General features: G+C 40.5%; 1 protein-coding gene across 1 annotated transcript in view; it reads right to left on the bottom strand.

Moving 5' to 3' along the window:
- The window catches only part of IL12RB1 (interleukin 12 receptor subunit beta 1), a 448,922-nt gene that overhangs the window by 341,594 nt on the left and 85,896 nt on the right, over nucleotides 1–21,432 (bottom strand). The window contains exon 2 of the mRNA XM_069649246.1: nucleotides 1,928–1,996. Within this exon, the coding sequence (XP_069505347.1) occupies nucleotides 1,928–1,996 (69 nt within the window). The remainder of the gene's footprint in view (nucleotides 1–1,927; nucleotides 1,997–21,432) is intronic.

The following is a 21,432-nucleotide window of genomic DNA, read 5'->3' on the forward strand; positions in this document are numbered from 1 at the left end:
GATTCAACATCTCTTTCAAGAAAAATTCATCACAATAAAATAACTTAATTGTGATCATAATATGGAGTACATTGTATTATTTAAGGACAATCGCAACTCAGGACCATTCATCAATTAAAGTCTTTCCATGGCCACCTGATAGGAGGATCCTGGGGATGAAGAAGTGAGGATACCCTCAGGTTCCTCATGAATACAAGATGGCCGCAATAAAAAGGGAATGAGAGCACAAGGGCCCTTATCTCTTTTGAAAGAAGGTCAGGCAAGCAATGACAATGCAGGGCAACAAAGAAGGAAGTGGGAAAAGGAGAGAGAACAAAATGTAAGTGGAGCTTTTGCTATTTATTGTTAAATACTGGCAATGCAAGGGGAGCAGGAAGAGCAGGTGTCAGTAGCCATGAGATTGCTCAGAAGACGAGCTTCAGCTCCCATTTCTAGCAATCTCATTGGTTGACATACCCACCCCGGATGTTCATTTTTATTTTATTTATGTTGCATGAAAATCTGTTTATATTGATGGAACAGCCTAATTTACTACTTACAAAGTTGGAATCAATATATATTTATTGGATAGTAAGCATGAGGGCTCAAGTCGAGGGTACTTGCGGGGGGACGGAGTCCACCCACTTTTTTCAGAGCTGACCACGGGGATCGAACCACTGGGCCTCATTACGACTTCGGCGGCAGCCATGCCGCTATTGGCGGCATGGCTGCCGCCGAAATCGGGTCCGGTTCCGGGTTCCCAGAATGGGGAATTACTGGGCTATTCCGAGCGGCCCGTTGTTTGCTCCCTCTTCCCCTCGCGGGACCCGGTAAGGACGCCTGGTTTGACCAGGAGTTACTTACCGGGTCCCGCGAGGGGAGCTTGTAAGGAAGCGGAACGGGTTTAATGGGTCCGTCTCCTTTGGCGGAGCCCGTTAACCCATTCCTCCTCAGTCGTAATGAGGCCCACAGTCTGATTTGAAGGCCGGACACTTCACCACTGCACTATATAACCTGATGAAGAATAACAAACAACTAAAGATACATTGTCCCAATTTGGTACTGCATGTCTCAGGGAAACATTTTTATTGGTTCTTAGAGTTTGAAACATGAACATCTTTTAACGTTTTCAAAAAGACTATTCGAAGAAAATATCCTCTATTGGTTTAATGTGTGTGTTATTTTTATGAAAGGCAAATGCCATTTGTCCTGTGCAATTTGGGTGGTTATGCAAAGCAAATTAAATGAAATGTGCATATTTTACCTTGATTGGTTCATTTCTGATGACGTCACATCCCATTGCATTTGTTGATGAGTCCCCCCACTTTAATTTTTAGGACTTGACCCCTGGTAAGCATACAAACGCTGCCTAGAGACCTCCACAATGGAGCCATCTAAATATCACATTCTTCCCAATTCCAGTATGCCCATACATGTTGTAATCCTGGAGAACTACAGGGGCTGTCCGTGCAGCCCTTTACACGTGCTGATAAGGAGTGTTGGTGGCAGTACAAAGGAAGTCAATAGCTCGAAGGCAACGTGCAACGTGATCGCCTTGAAAGCAAGACGACATGGAGCAACACAGGTTCAATCCCAGGGTCCGCGCTTAGAAACCTCAAGGTACCGAGCGCGTTATAAATACCATATGATATCATAATCCAGGTACATCTTTGAAAAAAGGCATTTCATGTTTAATTTTAAAAAATGGGGTTTCTGGCAATAACGTAAACAACAACTTTTAAGCACAAGATATGTAACCACTTCAATCAAGTGCAGATTGGTGTATTGAGACTTTGGAAGGTAAAGCGATTTACTGGTAATCATATAATGTTGTCATGTGGGCACGCGTGGATTAGAATTGGTTCCAAACTGACACCTTACCCGCCAAACCACAATTCTTCTTCTGCATGATCTAATGATGACTGTCGTCTTAGATCACAATTCATACCTGTTCTTCCATTCCGGCATTTTGCAGTACCTTTGGTCACCTCATCCTTTTCTTGGGAAGATTGGAATTCTGTGCAAAGGAAAAACAAGTTACATTTACATACTCTACTTAGCACGTTCTGCCTCACCTCGCGTAATTCTGAGTGTCGGCAGGTGAGGACCCGACACATATCCATAACCAATGTACATGAATTTCTATATCCTTTTTCGGTCCACTTTATCTATCAACCCACTTAGCTAGTATTGTTCATAGGACCTTTGTCTCAGCACATATAGCCACCTGCCCTTTCTTCCCAGGGTCTTCATTGCTCTCTGCACAAGCAAGAATGCAATGACACACGATTCTCACACTCCACCCGCATATCTCCTACTGTGACCGTTGGGTGAGAAGTTCTACAAAATAGGGATAGTTTCCCACATTGGCATCTCTAAGGATAGCAACAAGCACGTAGTGGAGAGCAGGGCAGTGCGTCTCTGGCAGTGAACTCTGGGGTATCGGCATTGGTGGACTGACCTACATGGAACTCTGGAGATTTCCTGGTGGGACTCTGCACCCTGGGCCTGTTCTGTGTGGTAACCTATTATATTTCCAGATTTTATCATAGGAAAAGGGTTGGGCTTGCTGGAAATGTTTAATATTCAGCCACGTTGAACATTATTTCGAGGGCCTCTTTTGGGTCCCAGTCCACCCCTAGATGCAGGGGTAAGAACCATAACACATATTGGCAACTGGATACATGCAAGGAAGGATTAATATCGGTTGAAATCATTGTGTGAAAAATGTGTCAACTGTTTCCCAGGTTTCAATGATATTTCTGGAGGCATTTCCCTGCTTTGCTTGATCATTTTGGAAACCTTTTCTTTACTGTGAATTAAATCTATGGAGTATCAGAACTGTGTTAGAATTGAGTGATAACGTTCACATTTATTTTCCTAAATAATATCATTGGGGCAATGAAAAAATTGAGTGATATTGATCATAAAATGCACCAACTGCACTAAGGATTAGCAAAAGTGCACAACATTTAGTGGAGAGGAAAAATAAATGCACTCAGAAGGAGTACAGGACACTTTTCCAAAAGTGAAATTGCAACAGTGCATGAACAATATGAATAATCTTAAATTTTTTGCAAGAATGGAAAAAGCAGTCAATCTAAATAATCTACCTTTGATTTGTGTTGACACAGCCTAAGGACATAACCAGTTTTCCTAATTGAAGTACCTTAATGACATAGGACATTAATATACCCATCCAGTGACTTAGTTAATGAATATGTATAGCATACAATGTGGTAAAACATGACTGCCCCAATTTCAGAACAGAATAGATCATAAGGGATTTCATGAGTGTACAGGAAATACATACATCATTTATCTAAACATATATCTTGTATTGTGCAGTATTTGGGTGCTGAGTTATTGTTTTCAGACTTTACTGGCTTATAGCAGCACACAAGTAGTGGTCAGAGAGAATTTCATTTAGCAAGGCAGTGCGAGGGTCCAGCTGCACTTGATATATTGTTTCAGCATGGCAATGTTGGAATATATTTTTGGGCACAGGCAGCAAGAAAATGTGTTTTACGGAGAATTGCTGGCATATATTGGAGCATGTCAATGATGGCATACATTTCTGGACACTGGTGGCATGAAAAACATAGTTTACAGGTCAATGCTGGCCATATTGCATTGAGACTGGGTGCGGGAAAGCCTTTATTAAAGAGCAATACTGACATATATTGTTTGGATACTGTCAGAATGAAAACATATTCTACAAGGCTATTCTGATATATATCATTGGGAACATGCAGCATGAAAATATGTTGTAAGTGGCAATGCATGCATATATTGTTGGGTCCTGTCTGCATGAACATGTGTTTTCCAGTTTCAATGCAGGCATTTATTATTTAGCATTAGCATAAACATGGGGTGTACTGGTATACTGTGTTGACAGGCCTCATGATCTGCTCTGGGGACAGGCAAAGTGAACATATGTTTTTACAGTGGCAATTCTGACATACATTTTTCAGCACTGGCAGCATTGAAATGTGCTTAACAGTGCATTGATGACATGTAGTGTTGAGACAAGCCTCATTATGTTTCTTTGGACACTGCCACTAACAGTTCTACAGTTAGCTAGACTACATAGAATAACTGGTACCGGGAGAGAAGTACCCATCTCACTAATGCAGATATAGTCACATTTTTGGATTTATTGTCCTTCTTGGTGGAAGAAGGTCGAATGTATTGAACTATTAATGCTTACAGGTCAGTGACCCAGGCATAGCTTGATTAAATTGACAGTGTACCTGCTGCAGAACATCTTATAGCGTCTTGTGGCATGTTAATACATTCCTGGAGTGGTTATTGGAATGGATGGATAACGATTTGCGTTTGTTGATGTTGAAATAATAATCAAGTAAGCTGGTTATGCCTCCATGCCTAGCCTCATGTAAGAGGGTATCAGAATAACAATGTCCCTACAGTTCAAGCATGGCTGCATCTGTTCCTCACTTTGAGGGGCTCACTATTCTTGCTGGGCCAAGTGGGTTATGGCAGGAGCAATAATTGATACTGGCAGATTTCGAGTTAGAGGTCATTCAAAGCTAGGGGTGCTGACATCTAAAACAATTCATCGGGAAATGTATCTAGTTTGGAGGGTATTCTGAAAGCAAATGATTGGTTAAGAGAATCAGTATGTTTTAGAGATTGTTCATGTGTGCTTGGGTTAGGGTTCAGATAAATCAACCTGGAGTTTATGGAAACAGTTTCCATCAAGATACTTTTGCCTCTCATCTTGGTAGTGTGACAAAGCAGTCAGGGTTCAGTCTCACCAGAGGAGGAAGGAAATTATAAAGATATTCAATCCACAAGCAGGCACTAAAAGGTTGATCCACACTGTGCTGTGTATACTGAAAATGTACTACAAATTTAGAAACATGCATATTTACAGATAAGTACTTTAAAAAATAGAAAGAATTATTATACAACTGTGACTGAACAATAAAAGTTATATATCCAACGTTTATTATTATTGTAGATACTTTAGGAGGGATTAAAAAGTGGTACACATTTGATTATTTTACAGAAATGCATATAAAATATCTGGTAGGTACAAATAATTAATATATTTCTCCAAAGGCTCAATCTGAACAATTATTGGTACACAGTATTGCATTGAAGAAAAATCTCCAATTATTTATAAGGGCTTTAGGAAGTTAGACATGCTTGTGATGGTTTTGAGGCCCTAAGACTGCCAACATGTGGAAAAGGCTGCTGAGCTCTGCATAATGTCATTGGGTCTAAGGCAAGATAGCAGGGCCACACACTTCTGCCTTAGTCTCAGTGAAAGGGTGCAGGAGCTCAGCCGGGTTCACAGAGGGCTGCAGTGAAGGAGGATACAGCTGCACCCATTGGATCAGAGGGATGAAGAACATTACTTCCCCTGGACAGAGAGGAGCAGATCTTTACTTTAAGGAAGATGTTGAGGAACCAGCACAAGCCCACAGACATATTTTCAGTACAGCATCATCTTCTCCTGCTAACTGTATGCAATCACAGGTAGGGTTTTAAGAATAGATTGTGATCCTTTTGGCTGGAAACTATTTCAGCCCTCCAATCACCATCCATGCACCATTCAAAAATGTAATGGTCATCCAATCAGGACAAGACAGCCAAATTCCTCTGCAGCAAAATAAAACATATAAAGCTGCCACTAGCCCCTGACTCTTACATACCTTCAGGATAAAGGAACACAATGGGACTCTTGTATATCACTACAATCCTGGAAGCCACAATGCCTGCTTAGGGCAGCAACCTAAAATAAAGGTGCCACATCAGCGGACCTCAGTAGACGTTTTCCTATCAGTATTTCACAAACCTAGCTAAATGTCAAGGAGTGTAACAGGGTTAGCAAAAAGTCAAAAATATCTTTCTGACTTAAAACAGGGTTAAAATAATCTTTTTTTAATTGATCGCTAGAATAGATTTTTTTGCCAGTGGCAAGTAAGCTCTAAACTATGCAATTCAGCCCTGACATGCAGATTTTCTATACAATTTGCGTAGCAACATCTTAATTCCATGAAAGACACAGAAGAAGACCCGTTTGCAAATTACTACAGTATGATATACATTCAACTAACTCTAGTAGAAAATGAAAAGGCACAGATGCCTCCTGGGGGCATTCCCCCCGCCTCCAAGCTAACCAATGAACAGGGCCCATCATTAGACAGCAGCATTTCAGTAAAAGAAGTAAGGGCAACCACATGATAAATTCATAGGACTAGAGCTCCTGGTGCAGATAGATTGAGCAATGAGGTTTATAGGACATGTGTCCTCTTCATGGAATGGCTCCCACTAACACCTACATCCAAACATTGTCCACGAACCGCCCTACCTGAGACTGAGTGATCCGCTTCCCACTGTTTTTTTCCCTGGTTGCTTGTAGATCCCTTTCTGCCAAATTGGCCACCTTCCCCCTGCCCTGGTATTAGCTCTCAACCCCTTGTTTTTCAGCTTCCCTCACCATGTCCTTCCCCATATGATTGCAAATCGGTCCATGGCTTCCTGAAGCTCAATAAATACCCTAATATTGATAGAAATAATAATAATAACAATAACAATAATAATAATAATAAGTAAACATACTGACTCCATGATGTTAGAGGGAATTGAATAGGCGGTGCAATTGGGCAAACTGACTTATTCTTTGAGAGAAGCACTTATTCCAATATTGCTGAAATTTGTCAGAGATCCACTCGCTTGCTGCTCATGCAGGGCTTTGCCAATGATAAACGTTAATTCTAAGATAGTGTGTAAGGTATTTCCTAAGAGATTACAGCCGCGCCATATCAGGTACATGTAGTCCACAGTGGCAAGTCAATATGATCAATTAAGCAAGGGTGAGATGTGTTGTGGCCCTCATCCTTAAATGACCAACTTTGCTTAAGGAAATGGCTGTACTGTTGTTTATTCACAGTACAACCTGCATCATGAAGGTTGATTGATACATTAATTGTCTCTGTTCTATTCTCCTGGAGTCACGAGCCAAGCATCTGCTCCCTCTGTGCTCCTTGGGATGTATGCGGCTCTGATGGTGGGTGCCGCCCTTGCCTCGCATCCTCCAAGGTCATGCCTGATGCACAAGATATTGCGAGACCCAGCGCTTCACATAGCTCCTTTTCTTGAGAAGAGTGGCAAGGTTCATCCAATCACAAAGTCATTGTATTTAATTGATTTCTTCTGTACTCTGCAAAGACAATTGTAACCACTTGATTCTGACATCAATGTCAATTCACTCTATTGTTTGCGGCTTCCTGTGCTCAATGGTTTATCCTCTCCTTGTGACAAGTTCATGTCAGCATTTTCTCTCATGTCTTCTTCAACACCCCTTGCAATATGTTCTCGACCTTCAGTACCAAATGTTTCTGTATATTCTTTCTCCGTATTCAGTCCATGGTCTCTCTCTCACAAAGTGTTGCCATCTTGGCCATTCTAGGCTCTCCTGGTAAACACAGCTACTCTTTCCAGGTTCTGTTTCCTGCCATCTTCTCTGCACACATGATTTGCTCCTTTCCTCGTGATTCTCATCGGTTGACTGAACCTGGATCCAAAGACTCTGTCCTAAAAATGATTCTTTATCTTCACTGTGTCCACCCCTTCTTAACAGGTTCTTTGTATAGCTCCATGTTAACTATACCAGGCTTTCATTCAGTCCTCATGTTTTCATATTATCCCTAAAATAAATTATTTCTCTTATGTTTCAGAGGCATGGAAGTACTATCATGGACAATGCTTTTGTTCCTCTCATCGTGTGGAAGGGAGGTACTGCAGTGGTGGCATTGTAGGTTTATCTGTGTGCCATTATTTCGTTCATGGCAGTACTGTAGGTATCCATACCAGAAGATGTGGCTAGTTGAATCACTCCTTTTGTCAACCGGTTGGCTGTCTCGACCAATCCATTCACTTACGGGTAGTATGAAGCTGCTCATGTCTGTCTGATGGTGGGCATATCCAAGAACATCATCATTCTTAAGGATGCAAGTTGAACTCCATTGTTGGTTAGCATAGAACTACAATCACAATTTTGGTCATAATGTAAGGCACAAATATGGTGTCTGCTCATTTGGATAAGTAATCTACTATTACAATGCCATCGCTGTGCTCTGGTTGCATGGTTTCCAATTGACCAATGAAATCCAGGCCAGTCTTTTCCCATACTGAGTGGGGGTTTCTGTGGGTATTAATGGGGCTTACCTCACTCGTAAGCATTTATCACTGTTTTTGCATTCATGACAACTTTCTAGCACAGCCTCCAATTCGTTATCCATGCATGACCACCAGTATGACTGTTGAATTCTACTTCGGGTTATATTGTTTTTCTAAATGACCTAAAAGAGCTAATTCTATTATGGTGCTTCTCAGTGTTTGTGGGTATATCACTTTGGTCATGACTGTATCCTGAGCTGTCTCTTTGATCCAATGTGTTTCGCTCATTTCAAGGAATTCTTTGCTGTTTACGTCTTCTACTGAGCCTATTACACAAATGTACTGTCTTCTTTATTTACTATTGGTAATCTCGTCATTCATTCTGTGTGGGGGAATTTCCATCCCAGTATGTGTAAGATGTTGAAAGTGTATCTGTGCAAGTTTGACGCAATGCACGCCAATCTAGGTGTAGAGCTTTACGTGCCTCCAGGGCTCAGCAAATGTATCAATTGCTTGTGATCGGTATTTGGTTTCCCACACATATGTTTGGAAATATTCTACAGCACACACAGAGAACAATATCTCGTTCTCAATGGTTGAATAGTTTTTTTTTTTTTTTTCGATCGGACAGTGCTTTGGGTGCAAATGCTACCAAATGTTCTGCATCCCCTTTCTTCTGTTTCAGTGTAGCCTCTATTCCAAATGTGCTGGCATCAGTGGTGATATGTTTTCCACTATTGATGAAGAAGCTTCAAGCATGGTGCTTCTACAATCATCCTCTTCACCACTTCAAATCCAACTTCTTGTGCTTTCGGTCTGGGTGTAGTCAACATATTTCATGAGTAAATTTCTCATCTTCACAGCTATTTCCAGAAACTGGTTTACTTGGTGTAGTATTTGTCTAGTCCTAAAAAGGGCCATAGTGCATCCTCATTCTTTGGTGCTGCAGCATCTACTATGACCTGAAAAAGATATATTTTTGGTTTGCTGCCATTGGGTGAAATCTTGTACCCGATTCAGCTTCTTGTGTATTGATTTAGCACTTGCCATGCCTGGTTTTCACATCTGCACTCTGTCATTTTTCTAATAATTCTCTTAGCACCCTGTCTGAGGTTTGTTTTTCTTCCGCATATATTAAGATGACATTTCAAAAGTAAAAAACATTTCCGATTTTGTTCAGTAGGGAATCCATTTTTCTCTGAAACACTGAGCTGCCAGATGATAATTCAATTGACGTACATGTGAATTGATACGTACTAAAAAGGGAAATGATCAATGTGAGATGTCTTGATTGTTTATGTAATTTTAGCTGATGGTAAGCATTTCTCGTGTCCAATCTTGAGAAGTATCTAGCCTCTTTCCTTTTTTTAAGATGAGTTTGTTTATGCTTGGAAGAGGAGAGATGTGTGTAACCACTTCTTGGTTTAAACTGTCTAAATCTATACATATCTGCAATGCTTGAGATGGTGTTTTTTTTACAAGGACCACTGGGCTCAGTCACTCGGATGATTTCACTAGCTCTATCGTGCCTTCCTCTGTCATTTTCTGTAACTGTTCTTGTAAATCTAGCCAGGCAGTAGCGGGCACTGGTCTTACTCTGTGATTTACTGACATCGCTTGCAGCTTAATTTATGTTCTATGTATACAGTTTTTTATATATCCTAAGGATTCTGAAAACAGTTAATTACATTATTTTTGAAAATAGATTGTTCTCATATGTTATTGATAACACTTGATCTGAAGTAGTATTGGAATCAAGCATAATGTCTAATTTGGCTTGATCGTCACATCCCATCACTGCCAGCCCTTTTGCTGAAAGTTACACTTTGGTTCTTGCCTTTCGTACTATCAATTGAAACCAGCATTTTACATACTCTAGTGATTGTATGCTGGCTCCTACAAATACCTTTGGTCGTTATTTGGTTCTGAATACCATGACTTCCTGTTTTCCAACCATGTCATTGTATGTGTGTATTCATAGAATAATCAAGTTTGATCCAGAGTCAACCATTACTCTGGTCTCTCTGTCATGTATCTTTTTTACACAATGTTGCTTTTCATTTCTGTGTCTTCCCATATCTAGCATTAGAACAATGTTCTAGGTTGGTCTTCCTTCAAGAATTCTTTGTCTGTCTGTCCTAACTTCTCGTATGTCCACTGCCGCTATTTTGATACATCACATTCTACATGCTGTGGTGAAATTTCCATTTCTTCCACAGCTGGCACACTCTTTCCAAATGGCTGGGCATTGCCTATCATTGGCCAGATGCCTTCTAGTACCTCATCTATGGAATTTTTTTTAAAGGTTCTCTTCTTTGTCTCCATTATCTCTGGTGCCACTTGTCACTCATGTTCCTTCTCCATTTCTTCAAAAACCAAAGAATGTGCTCTTCACTGCTCATTGTACTTTCTGCCATTTGTTTTCTGTCTCATTATGTCCTTCGGCACTTGAACTATCTGAATTGCTTCATCTAATATGAGTTCCTTCTCCTGTATGTATTTTCTTTTTACTTTCTTGCCATTCACATGCACTGTGAGCATGTTACAAATCAAGCATTATGTGCTGCTCTCAAACTCACTCAAAGCTGCCATTTAACACAGTCTGGTCTACAGGTTCTTCGTTGTCTTCTTGCTTCCCTTGTAAAATGATATTCTGTGCAACACTGTGCTTTCCTTGTTGGAGAACCTTTTTATTATTATTCCAAGTTTTTCTCTATACACATCATCATCATCATCTTCACTCTCAACCGGGGCTAGAGTAATTCCTGTAAAATGTCTTTACCTCTCCAGACCCATTGCATTGAGCAGCATTGCCTTGGTTCTCCCTGGTGAGTATTCAGCACCACTCAATGCATCCACGTACATGATGAACAATGGCTTCCATTGAGGCCATGGAATAAATGGCCTACCTGGCGTGGGTAGAATTGGGAGAACCTTGCATTTTGTTCATCATTGTTATGATCTTTATACATGGAGGATCATGCCTCATCACCAGTTATGTTGTGGCCACCATCCTTAAATGACCAACTTGGTTCATGGAAATGGTTGTACTGTTGTTTATTCAAAATACAACATGCATCATTAAGCTTGATTAATACATTAACTGCTTTATCGTCCTGGAGTCAACAGATCAGCATCTGCTCCCTCTGTGGTCCTCTCGATCCGTGATGCTCTCATAGCTTGTGCCGCCCGTTCCTCTCGTGCTCTTGCAAGATCACACCAAATGCACCAGATCTTGTGAGTCCACATACTCTACAGCAGGGTTGTCCAACTATAGGCCTCGAGAGCCGGAAACCTGATGGGTTGTCATGATATCCCTCATTAAGATTCTTGAGAAAAAATGTGCATACATTTAGAATCATTGTTTGCAAATTGATCTCATGAATATTAATGATGGGTATCATGAATATCCAACATGGATCCGGCCCTCGAGGTCTGGGGTTTGGTCATCCCTGCTCTACAGGTTGTCATTCTGGATGTTGAAATTAGTACTGTCCTTGGCATCTAGGAGAACATACATGATAGCCTTTGCCACGGCAGAACACAGGGCTTTGGTTAAGACACAGAGTGTATTGATGAAAGAAATAGTGAAAAGAGCAGAACCTATAGCTGCATAGTTCGCTGTTCCTCCAACATACCTGTCCATCTTAAAGCATGCATGAACAATCTAATTAAGACTTCTTACATAATTATTAGTTGATTAATGTTAAATCCCAAGAGCACCCTGTCATTTTATCTGAGTGGGTACTACACTCTTTTATATTACATTACCAGGAATCTCAGGAGTGAACAGCAGGAATGGGCATGGTTTATCTGGTTCTTTATACAGGTAAAGGTTTCTTTATTAGTTACAATAGCGACCACACCGTACAGCATGTGATATGGCCCACAATGGTCCAATTCATTATTCAGTTGATTTTGTCACTGATTTTATTTTTACATTTTTGTTTCATGGGACACCACAATGTCTGCTCTAGTGCCGAACATGTTTGCTGCCTTAATTTCATGAAAAGCAAACTAAAGTATGTCCCCAACAATTCCTGCCAAAGGAAATGTGGGAGAGGGATTTAGAGTCGGACAACTGGGTCCATACATGCACACACTGCCTATATTTGAGAAGAAAGCTGAACAATATTAGCTATTGCAATGGTTGATGGGAACCAAGAAAACATTGAATGTAGGAAAGATTGAAAGAGGTCAAATAAACACATCACAAATAATTATAGCATATTATTTTAAAAAGTATGCAGAGCCGTGACACATGGTAACTTTATAAAAGGCCAGCTTTTCTAGAGCCAGTGAATTTTTCAAATAATAGATTTTCTGAAATAGTGAGAAACAAAGATTAGGTGAAAACCCAATCATACAGCAGCTCTCTGGAATCCCATACTGGGTTTTATATTAGTTGTAATTTCACTATGTATAGTTCCTTCGATCCAATTCTTGAAAAAATACAAAAGTCAAATATATAGTGATTTTTCAATGTTGAAAATTATTTTATAGAAAGAAGTGACTAGTAGCCACCAAAATTGTTCTTCGTGAGGAAGAGATTGCCATAAATCAGAAGACTTATTTTTGTGCCAATGCATTTCGGAATATAACAAATTCCTTCATCAGGGCAAGTCTAAAACAATAAACACATAACATTCACATGCAATTGTGCCAACCATCCCAAGATTAATATCCAATATAGAATAATTCCCACATTAGAAACAACGTAAGTATATAAATATCAGTATGAACAATCATCATCCAAATAGTTGAAAAAATATGAAGGTAAACACATACCCGACAATGTAATGAGCCGGATCAGAAGGCAGGTCAAAAGATACAAAATAAGAAACAAATCAGTACAAAGGCAAGTAAAGTTATCCTATAACAAAATGGAGGGAATCGGGTCCATTACCTGATGTAGGTGAGTAATGGCGAAATCTATGTTTCAGAGGTCAGGCTGCTCCACCGTGTACGGCGAGTAGGTGCTGTGAATGGTAAAGTGAATATATATAAAGGACCTATTCAAAGTGTAGCTAAACGCTAAATAGAAATAAACAGGCGTGAATTGTAACTCACCATATGTAAAGAACGAAGCGGAGAAGTTCTCTCAGCGTCTGCTCAAAGCAGACTGTCTTTGTTGCATCGGCACGTTGCCGAGCAACCTGGTTTAATAAGACACGTGATTGAAGGCAGAATGTCCTCCTTGCATCGGTGCGCAGCCAAGCAACTCAGTTGTGTAAGACACGTGATCACGGCTCTATGAACACGAGCCGTGACCCGTGTCCGAGAACTGATCAATAAACTCAATATGATCAAAATATCTAATTACTGGACCTCCTGGGGCAGTAATGATAAAAGTCATCGCCTAAGAATCAAAAAAGAAATAAGTAATCTGTCATCCATGGACATAGAAAAAATACTAAGATTGAATGAACCCATTTGGATAAAAGTAATGGCTGTTATATGAGCACCTCAGATGAGGCTATACTAATTATGAACGTACCTAAGTAGGATGGATGGAGCCTAGGGAGCAACCCTAGGGCTGTACCTTATATTAATAGTATGTGCCTTAATGCCGCTAGTGGTGTCGTCTAGACAGACGGCACCTCGGGTCCTGGGGGAACTCCAGGATGCGCAGCATGCAGGACATCTTTTAAACATGGGAAACATCTCTTGTTCATATACATTCAAGTGACCCTCAACATTCAGGTCATATACGTACTGGTGTCAATCTAAACCAAATGATGCTAAATGCAATGTAAGAAAACAATTAGAAAAAACAATTAGAGAAAACAGTGAAAGTTGATCTCCTCATTTAACCCATTGGGTGCCAGACTGCCAAGTTTGTCAATCCAATATGTCTCTCTGCGACTCAAACGTTGGCATAAATCCTCATGAGGGCTGTTCTTGGTTAAAGCTTCCATAATTACAAATTTTATTTGGGACACGTTATGTCCATTGGCCATCCAATGTCGTGCCACAGCTGAATTAATGTTTGCATTACGAATACAAGATCGGTGTTCACCCCACCTCAATTTAGCTGTTCGGGTTGACTGTCCCACATAAAATTTCCCACACAGGCATTTAATGCCGTAGATGATATTACTACTGTCACATGTAGCAAAAGTCTTAAGCATAATCTTCTGCCCCGTCCTTGGATGGTTAATGGAGTTTCCTTTAATAACAAAATTACAGTTGACACACTGTAAACAAGGATATGTCCCAGTTCGCTGTGTCATAGGTTCCCTGACTGTAGGTTTCGTCTGCACCAATTCATCCCTTAGGTTCCTACTGCGTTGGTATGCAAAGATTGGTCTTTCACTAAAAATATCTTGAACTCGAATATCATTCTTGAAAATCTCCCAATGCTTCATAATAGTTTTCTTGATTTTGTTACTTTGCGTAGAGAACTTGGATACAAATACTGGTGACTTCAATTCTCTCTTACTTTTGGGATTCTGTTCTGATAATAGAGTCTCTCGTGATATGGCATCAACTCTGTCAGATGCCAGATCGAGTTCACCCTGCTTATATCCCCGGGCCAGAAATTTTTCTTTCATTTCCATCTGTTGCATTCTGTAGTCTTCAGGATCACTCACTATTTTCTTGACCCTAAGTAATTGGCTGTACGGTAGATTCTTCAGTAGGCTCGGCTGATGGAAGCTGAGTCGGTGCAGGAGATTATTCCGATCAGTCTCTTTCCGAAACAGTGAAGTGCTGTACATAGTGAGTTGTTTTCTGACTTGTACATCAAGGAATGTTATGATTTCATCTGAGATCTCTCTAGTGAACTGTACCCTTTGGTCGATGCTGTTTAGATACACAAAAAATGTTTCAAAAGACTCTCTGGTTCCTTTCCAAATTCCAAAGATGTCGTCTATGTATCTCGTCCAGATGCGGATGTCCTTGTTCCATTCCTGTTTATTCAATACATGGTCTGTTTCAAATTTATACATGAAACTGTTGGCATATGAGGGTGCCATGGTAGCTCCCATTGAAGTCCCTGCAGTTTGTAGAAAAAATTGGTTGCCATATTGAAAATAGGAGTTCTCAGCAATGAATTGTAATAATGCCAGTATGAATTCCTTCTGGGCCCGTATCTCGGGTGCTTTCAGTAACAGCCATTCTACAGCCTCCATTCCCAGGTCGTGGGGTATAGAGGTGTATAAACTCTTCACGTCTATAGTAAACAACAGATCTTCAGGCAAAGGTGTCAATGAGCTATGCTTTTGCAGGAAGTGGGTGGTATCCCTTGTGTAGGTGTTGGTCTCTTGTATCAATGGCTGTAGGAAGAAATCTATATAAATCCCTAAAGGTTGGTTGATGCTCTCTATCCCTGCAACAATTGGTCTACCTGGTGGTTTGATGGCATATTTATGGATTTTTGGCAGCGTATAGAAATTAGGTATTCTAGGATGTTCTTTCGAGAGAAATTTTTGTGTATGCTCGTTGATCCAATCCAATTCAAATGCTTTATCTAGGAGGCTCTTCAAATTCTGTTTAATCGAAAGGGTGGGGTCATGGTCCAAACTAGCATATGTAGTCTGGTCTTGGAGCTGTCTTCTACATTCAGCATCATAGTCACATGTATTCTGAATAACCAAGGCTCCTCCCTTATCTGCAGGACGAATGGTAATACTCTTGTCACTAAACAGGTCTCTAATCAATCTCATCTCGTGTGGTTTTAAGTTCCTGTACGGAGGATTTCTGTAGCTGATACGTTCAAGGTCCCGAGTGACTAGTCTCTGGAATATTTCTATGGATGGTACTGTAATGGGTGGAACAAACCCACTTTTGACTCTAAATTCTTGAAAGTCTGGAATCTCGGTCGGACTTTCTTGTGTCTCCAACTCGTTAAAGAAGACTTTAAGTTTAAGTTTACGAACAAACTTATATAGTTCTATCTTCGTGTCAAACAAGGTGGTACCGTAAATCGGTACGAAGCTGAGACCTTTCTGTAGAGTCTCTTCCTCTGCCTTGTTGAATCGCCTCCCCGAAATGTTAACGACTAACTTTTCTTCTGCTGTAATCTCGTTAGGGGTTTGTTTCTTGTGTTGCCTCCTCCCCCTGCGGGTTCTTTTCGGCGGGCGCCTAAAAAAGATACAGCAGACGGAGCTTGTGCCAAAGGGCTTGTTGTCTGTGCAAGATTCTCTGTGGTTTGTTCTGCTGAAATATCAGACTCTCTCTGGGCTTCTGAATCGGAACTGGAGGTATTGTCAGATGTGTATCCAAAAGGTTTCTTTGGTGCTGCTCGGCCGTATTTGTCCATCCAGGTGTAAACCTCGTCATTGATATAATCATAGGTATCCCTCTTGAATTTTTTAATCTTCTTTTGCTCCAATTCAGATTTGTAGTTCTCAAGTTTAGTGTTAATCTCTAGTAGTAAAGTGTCATATTCCTCTCTTCCAAGTGTATCAACTAATTCCTTCTCTATCTCCTGAATTTCTGTACCCAGGGTTGTTAAATTCTTTGATAACTCTTGGATAGTTAGCAAGATGAGGTCCAGTGAACATTTATTCAGTATAGATTCCCACCTTCGAACAAACTCTTTACTCTCTTTGCATAGGGTCGGTCGGAGCTGTATGCGAAGCCCCCTTGGGATGCGTTGGTTTTTGAAATATCGTCCAAGGGTAATTGCGTGTAATTTCCTGTTTATCTCCTTTCGTATAAGATACTCTAATTGTTTAATTCGTTTGGCCGGATCCTTTGGTGTAGTACCATGAGCACCAATAGACGTTTCGCTAATGAGTTCAAGAATGGCAGATGCTTCCTCAGTTGAGAAACCTAAAGTTTCTGCACATATGTTGGATAAACCTTCAATGTCCTCAAATGACATGTTCAGTATGTTGGGTAATCTTTTTTGAAATTGTGTGCCACCACTGCTGTGTGTCTCACCAAAAGAGGGAAGGAAAGAAGCAGGAAGCAAATTTGAGTGGGCACCAGAGGAGTATCGAATCCTTCTGGCGTTATCAAAAGTTTCTAGTGTGATAAGTCTTTGTTAGGAAGTTAGATCCTCTATGCAGGAGCTGGCTGAAAAAGGCCTGGAGACACCCAAACCCAAAAAATACAGCAAGAAACAAAGATTAGGTGAAAACCCAATCATACAGCCGCTCTCTGGAATCCCATACTGGGTTTTATATTAGTTGTAATTTCACTATGTATAGTTCCTTCGATCCAATTCTTGAAAAAATACAAAAGTCAAATATATAGTGATTTTTCAATGTTGAAAATTATTTTATAGAAAGAAGTGACTAGTAGCCACCAAAATTGTTCTTCGTGAGGAAGAGATTGCCATAAATCACTCTATCTGAAGACTTATTTTTGTGCCAATGCATTTCGGAATATAACAAATTCCTTCATCAGGGCAAGTCTAAAACAATAAACACATAACATTCACATGCAATTGTGCCAACCATCCCAAGATTAATATCCAATATAGAATAATTCCCACATTAGAAACAACGTAAGTATATAAATATCAGTATGAACAATCATCATCCAAATAGTTGAAAAAATATGAAGGTAAACACATACCCGACAATGTAATGAGCCGGATCAGAAGGCAGGTCAAAAGATATAAAATAAGAAACAAATCAGTACAAAGGCAAGTAAAGTTATCCTATAACAAAATGGAGGGAATCGGGTCCATTACCTGATGTAGGTGAGTAATGGCGAAATCTATGTTTCAGAGGTCAGGCTGCTCCACCGTGTACGGCGAGTAGGTGCTGTGAATGGTAAAGTGAATATATATAAAGGACCTATTCAAAGTGTAGCTAAACGCTAAATAGAAATAAACAGGCGTGAATTGTAACTCACCATATGTAAAGAACGAAGCGGAGAAGTTCTCTCAGCGTCTGCTCAAAGCAGACTGTCTTTGTTGCATCGGCGCGTTGCCGAGCAACCTGGTTTAATAAGACACGTGATTGAAGGCAGAATGTCCTCCTTGCATCGGTGCGCAGCCAAGCAACTCAGTTGTGTAAGACACGTGATCACGGCTCTATGAACACGAGCCGTGACCCGTGTCCGAGAACTGATCAATAAACTCAATATGATCAAAATATCTAATTACTGGACCTCCTGGGGCAGTAATGATAAAAGTCATCGCCTAAGAATCAAAAAAGAAATAAGTAATCTGTCATCCATGGACATAGAAAAAATACTAAGATTGAATGAACCCATTTGGATAAAAGTAATGGCTGTTATATGAGCACCTCAGATGAGGCTATACTAATTATGAACGTACCTAAGTAGGATGGATGGAGCCTAGGGAGCAACCCTAGGGCTGTACCTTATATTAATAGTATGTGCCTTAATGCCGCTAGTGGTGTCGTCTAGACAGACGGCACCTCGGGTCCTGGGGGAACTCCAGGATGCGCAGCATGCAGGACATCTTTTAAACATGGGAAACATCTCTTGTTCATATACATTCAAGTGACCCTCAACATTCAGGTCATATACGTACTGGTGTCAATCTAAACCAAATGATGCTAAATGCAATGTAAGAAAACAATTAGAAAAAACAATTAGAGAAAACAGTGAAAGTTGATCTCCTCATTTAACCCATTGGGTGCCAGACTGCCAAGTTTGTCAATCCAATATGTCTCTCTGCGACTCAAACGTTGGCATAAATCCTCATGAGGGCTGTTCTTGGTTAAAGCTTCCAAAATTACAAATTTTATTTGGGACACGTTATGTCCATTGGCCATCCAATGTCGTGCCACAGCTGAATTAATGTTTGCATTACGAATACAAGATCGGTGTTCACCCCACCTCAATTTAGCTGTTCGGGTTGACTGTCCCACATAAAATTTCCCACATGGGCATTTAATGCCGTAGATGATATTACTACTGTCACATGTAGCAAAAGTCTTAAGCATAATCTTCTGCCCCGTCCTTGGATGGTTAATGGAGTTTCCTTTAATAACAAAATTACAGTTGACACACTGTAAACAAGGATATGTCCCAGTTCGCTGTGTCATAGGTTCCCTGACTGTAGGTTTCGTCTGCACCAATTCATCCCTTAGGTTCCTACTGCGTTGGTATGCAAAGATTGGTCTTTCACTAAAAATATCTTGAACTCGAATATCATTCTTGAAAATCTCCCAATGCTTCATAATAGTTTTCTTGATTTTGTTACTTTGCGTAGAGAACTTGGATACAAATACTGGTGACTTCAATTCTCTCTTACTTTTGGGATTCTGTTCTGATAATAGAGTCTCTCGTGATATGGCATCAACTCTGTCAGATGCCAGATCGAGTTCACCCTGCTTATATCCCCGGGCCAGAAATTTTTCTTTCATTTCCATCTGTTGCATTCTGTAGTCTTCAGGATCACTCACTATTTTCTATACCCTAAGTAATTGGCTGTACGGTAGATTCTTCAGTAGGCTCGGCTGATGGAAGCTGAGTCGGTGCAGGAGATTATTCCGATCAGTCTCTTTCCGAAACAGTGAAGTGCTGTAGATAGTGAGATGTTTTCTGACTTGTACATCAAGGAATGTTATGATTTCATCTGAGATCTCTCTAGTGAACTGTACCCTTTGGTCGATGCTGTTTAGATACACAAAAAATGTTTCAAAAGACTCTCTGGTTCCTTTCCAAATTCCAAAGATGTCGTCTATGTATCTCGTCCAGATGCGGATGTCCTTGTTCCATTCCTGTTTATTCAATACATGGTCTGTTTCAAATTTATACATGAAACTGTTGGCATATGAGGGTGCCATGGTAGCTCCCATTGAAGTCCCTGCAGTTTGTAGAAAAAATTGGTTGCCATATTGAAAATAGGAGTTCTCAGCAATGAATTGTAATAATGCCAGTATGAATTCCTTCTGGGCCCGTATCTCGGGTGCTTTCAGTAACAGCCATTCTACAGCCTCCATTCCCAGGTCGTGGGGTATAGAGGTGTATAAACTCTTCACGTCTATAGTAAACAACAGATCTTCAGGCAAAGGTGTCAATGAGCTAAGCTTTTGCAGGAAGTGGGTGGTATCCCTTGTGTAGGTGTTGGTCTCTTGTATCAATGGCTGTAGGAAGAAATCTATATAAATCCCTAAAGGTTGGTTGATGCTCTCTATCCCTGCAACAATTGGTCTACCTGGTGGTTTGATGGCATCTTTATGGATTTTTGGCAGCGTATAGAAATTAGGTATTCTAGGATGTTCTTTCGAGAGAAATTTTTGTGTATGCTCGTTGATCCAATCCAATTCAAATGCTTTATCTAGGAGGCTCTTCAAATTCTGTTTAATCGAAAGGGTGGGGTCATGGTCCAAACTAGCATATGTAGTCTGGTCTTGGAGCTGTCTTCTACATTCAGCATCATAGTCACATGTATTCTGAATAACCAAGGCTCCTCCCTTATCTGCAGGACGAATGGTAATACTCTTGTCACTAAACAGGTCTCTAATCAATCTCATCTCGTGTGGTTTTAAGTTCCTGTACGGAGGATTTCTGTAGCTGATACGTTCAAGGTCCCGAGTGACTAGTCTCTGGAATATTTCTATGCATGGTACTGTAATGGGTGGAACAAACCCACTTTTGACTCTAAATTCTTGAAAGTCTGGAATCTCGGTCGGACTTTCTTGTGTCTCCAACTCGTTAAAGAAGACTTCAAGTTTAAGTTTACAAACAAACTTATATAGTTCTATCTTCGTGTCAAACAAGGTGGTACCATAAATCGGCACGAAGCTGAGACCTTTCTGTGGAGTCTCTTCCTCTGCCTTGTTGAGTCGCCTCCACGAAATGTTAACGACTAACTTTTCTTCTGCTGTAATCTCGTTAGGGGTTTGTTTCTTGTGTTGCCTCCTCCCCCTGCGGGTTCTTTTCGGCGGGCGCCTAAAAAAGATTCAGCAGACGGAGCTTGTGCCAAAGGGCTTGTTGTCTGTGCAAGATTCTCTGTGGTTTGTTCTGCTGAAATATCAGACTCTCTCTGGGCTTCTGAATCGGAACTGGAGGTATTGTCAGATGTGTATCCAAAAGGTTTCTTTGGTGCTGCTCGGCCGTATTTGTCCATCCAGGTGTATACCTCGTCATTGATATAATCATAGGTATCCCTCTTGAATTTTTTAATCTTCTTTTGCTCCAATTCAGATTTGTAGTTCTCAAGTTTAGTGTTAATCTCTAGTAGTAAAGTGTCATATTCCTCTCTTCCAAGTGTATCAACTAATTCCTTCTCTATCTCCTGAATTTCTGTACCCAGGGTTGTTAAATTCTTTGATAACTCTTGGATAGTTAGCAAGATGAGGTCCAGTGAACATTTATTCAGTATAGATTCCCACCTTCAAACAAACTCTTTACTCTCTTTGCATAGGG

This window comes from Ambystoma mexicanum, chromosome 1p, assembly GCF_040938575.1.
Source record: "Ambystoma mexicanum isolate Mex_15411 chromosome 1p, UKY_AmexF1_1, whole genome shotgun sequence".
In the NCBI taxonomy this organism is placed as follows: Eukaryota; Metazoa; Chordata; class Amphibia; order Caudata; family Ambystomatidae; genus Ambystoma; species Ambystoma mexicanum.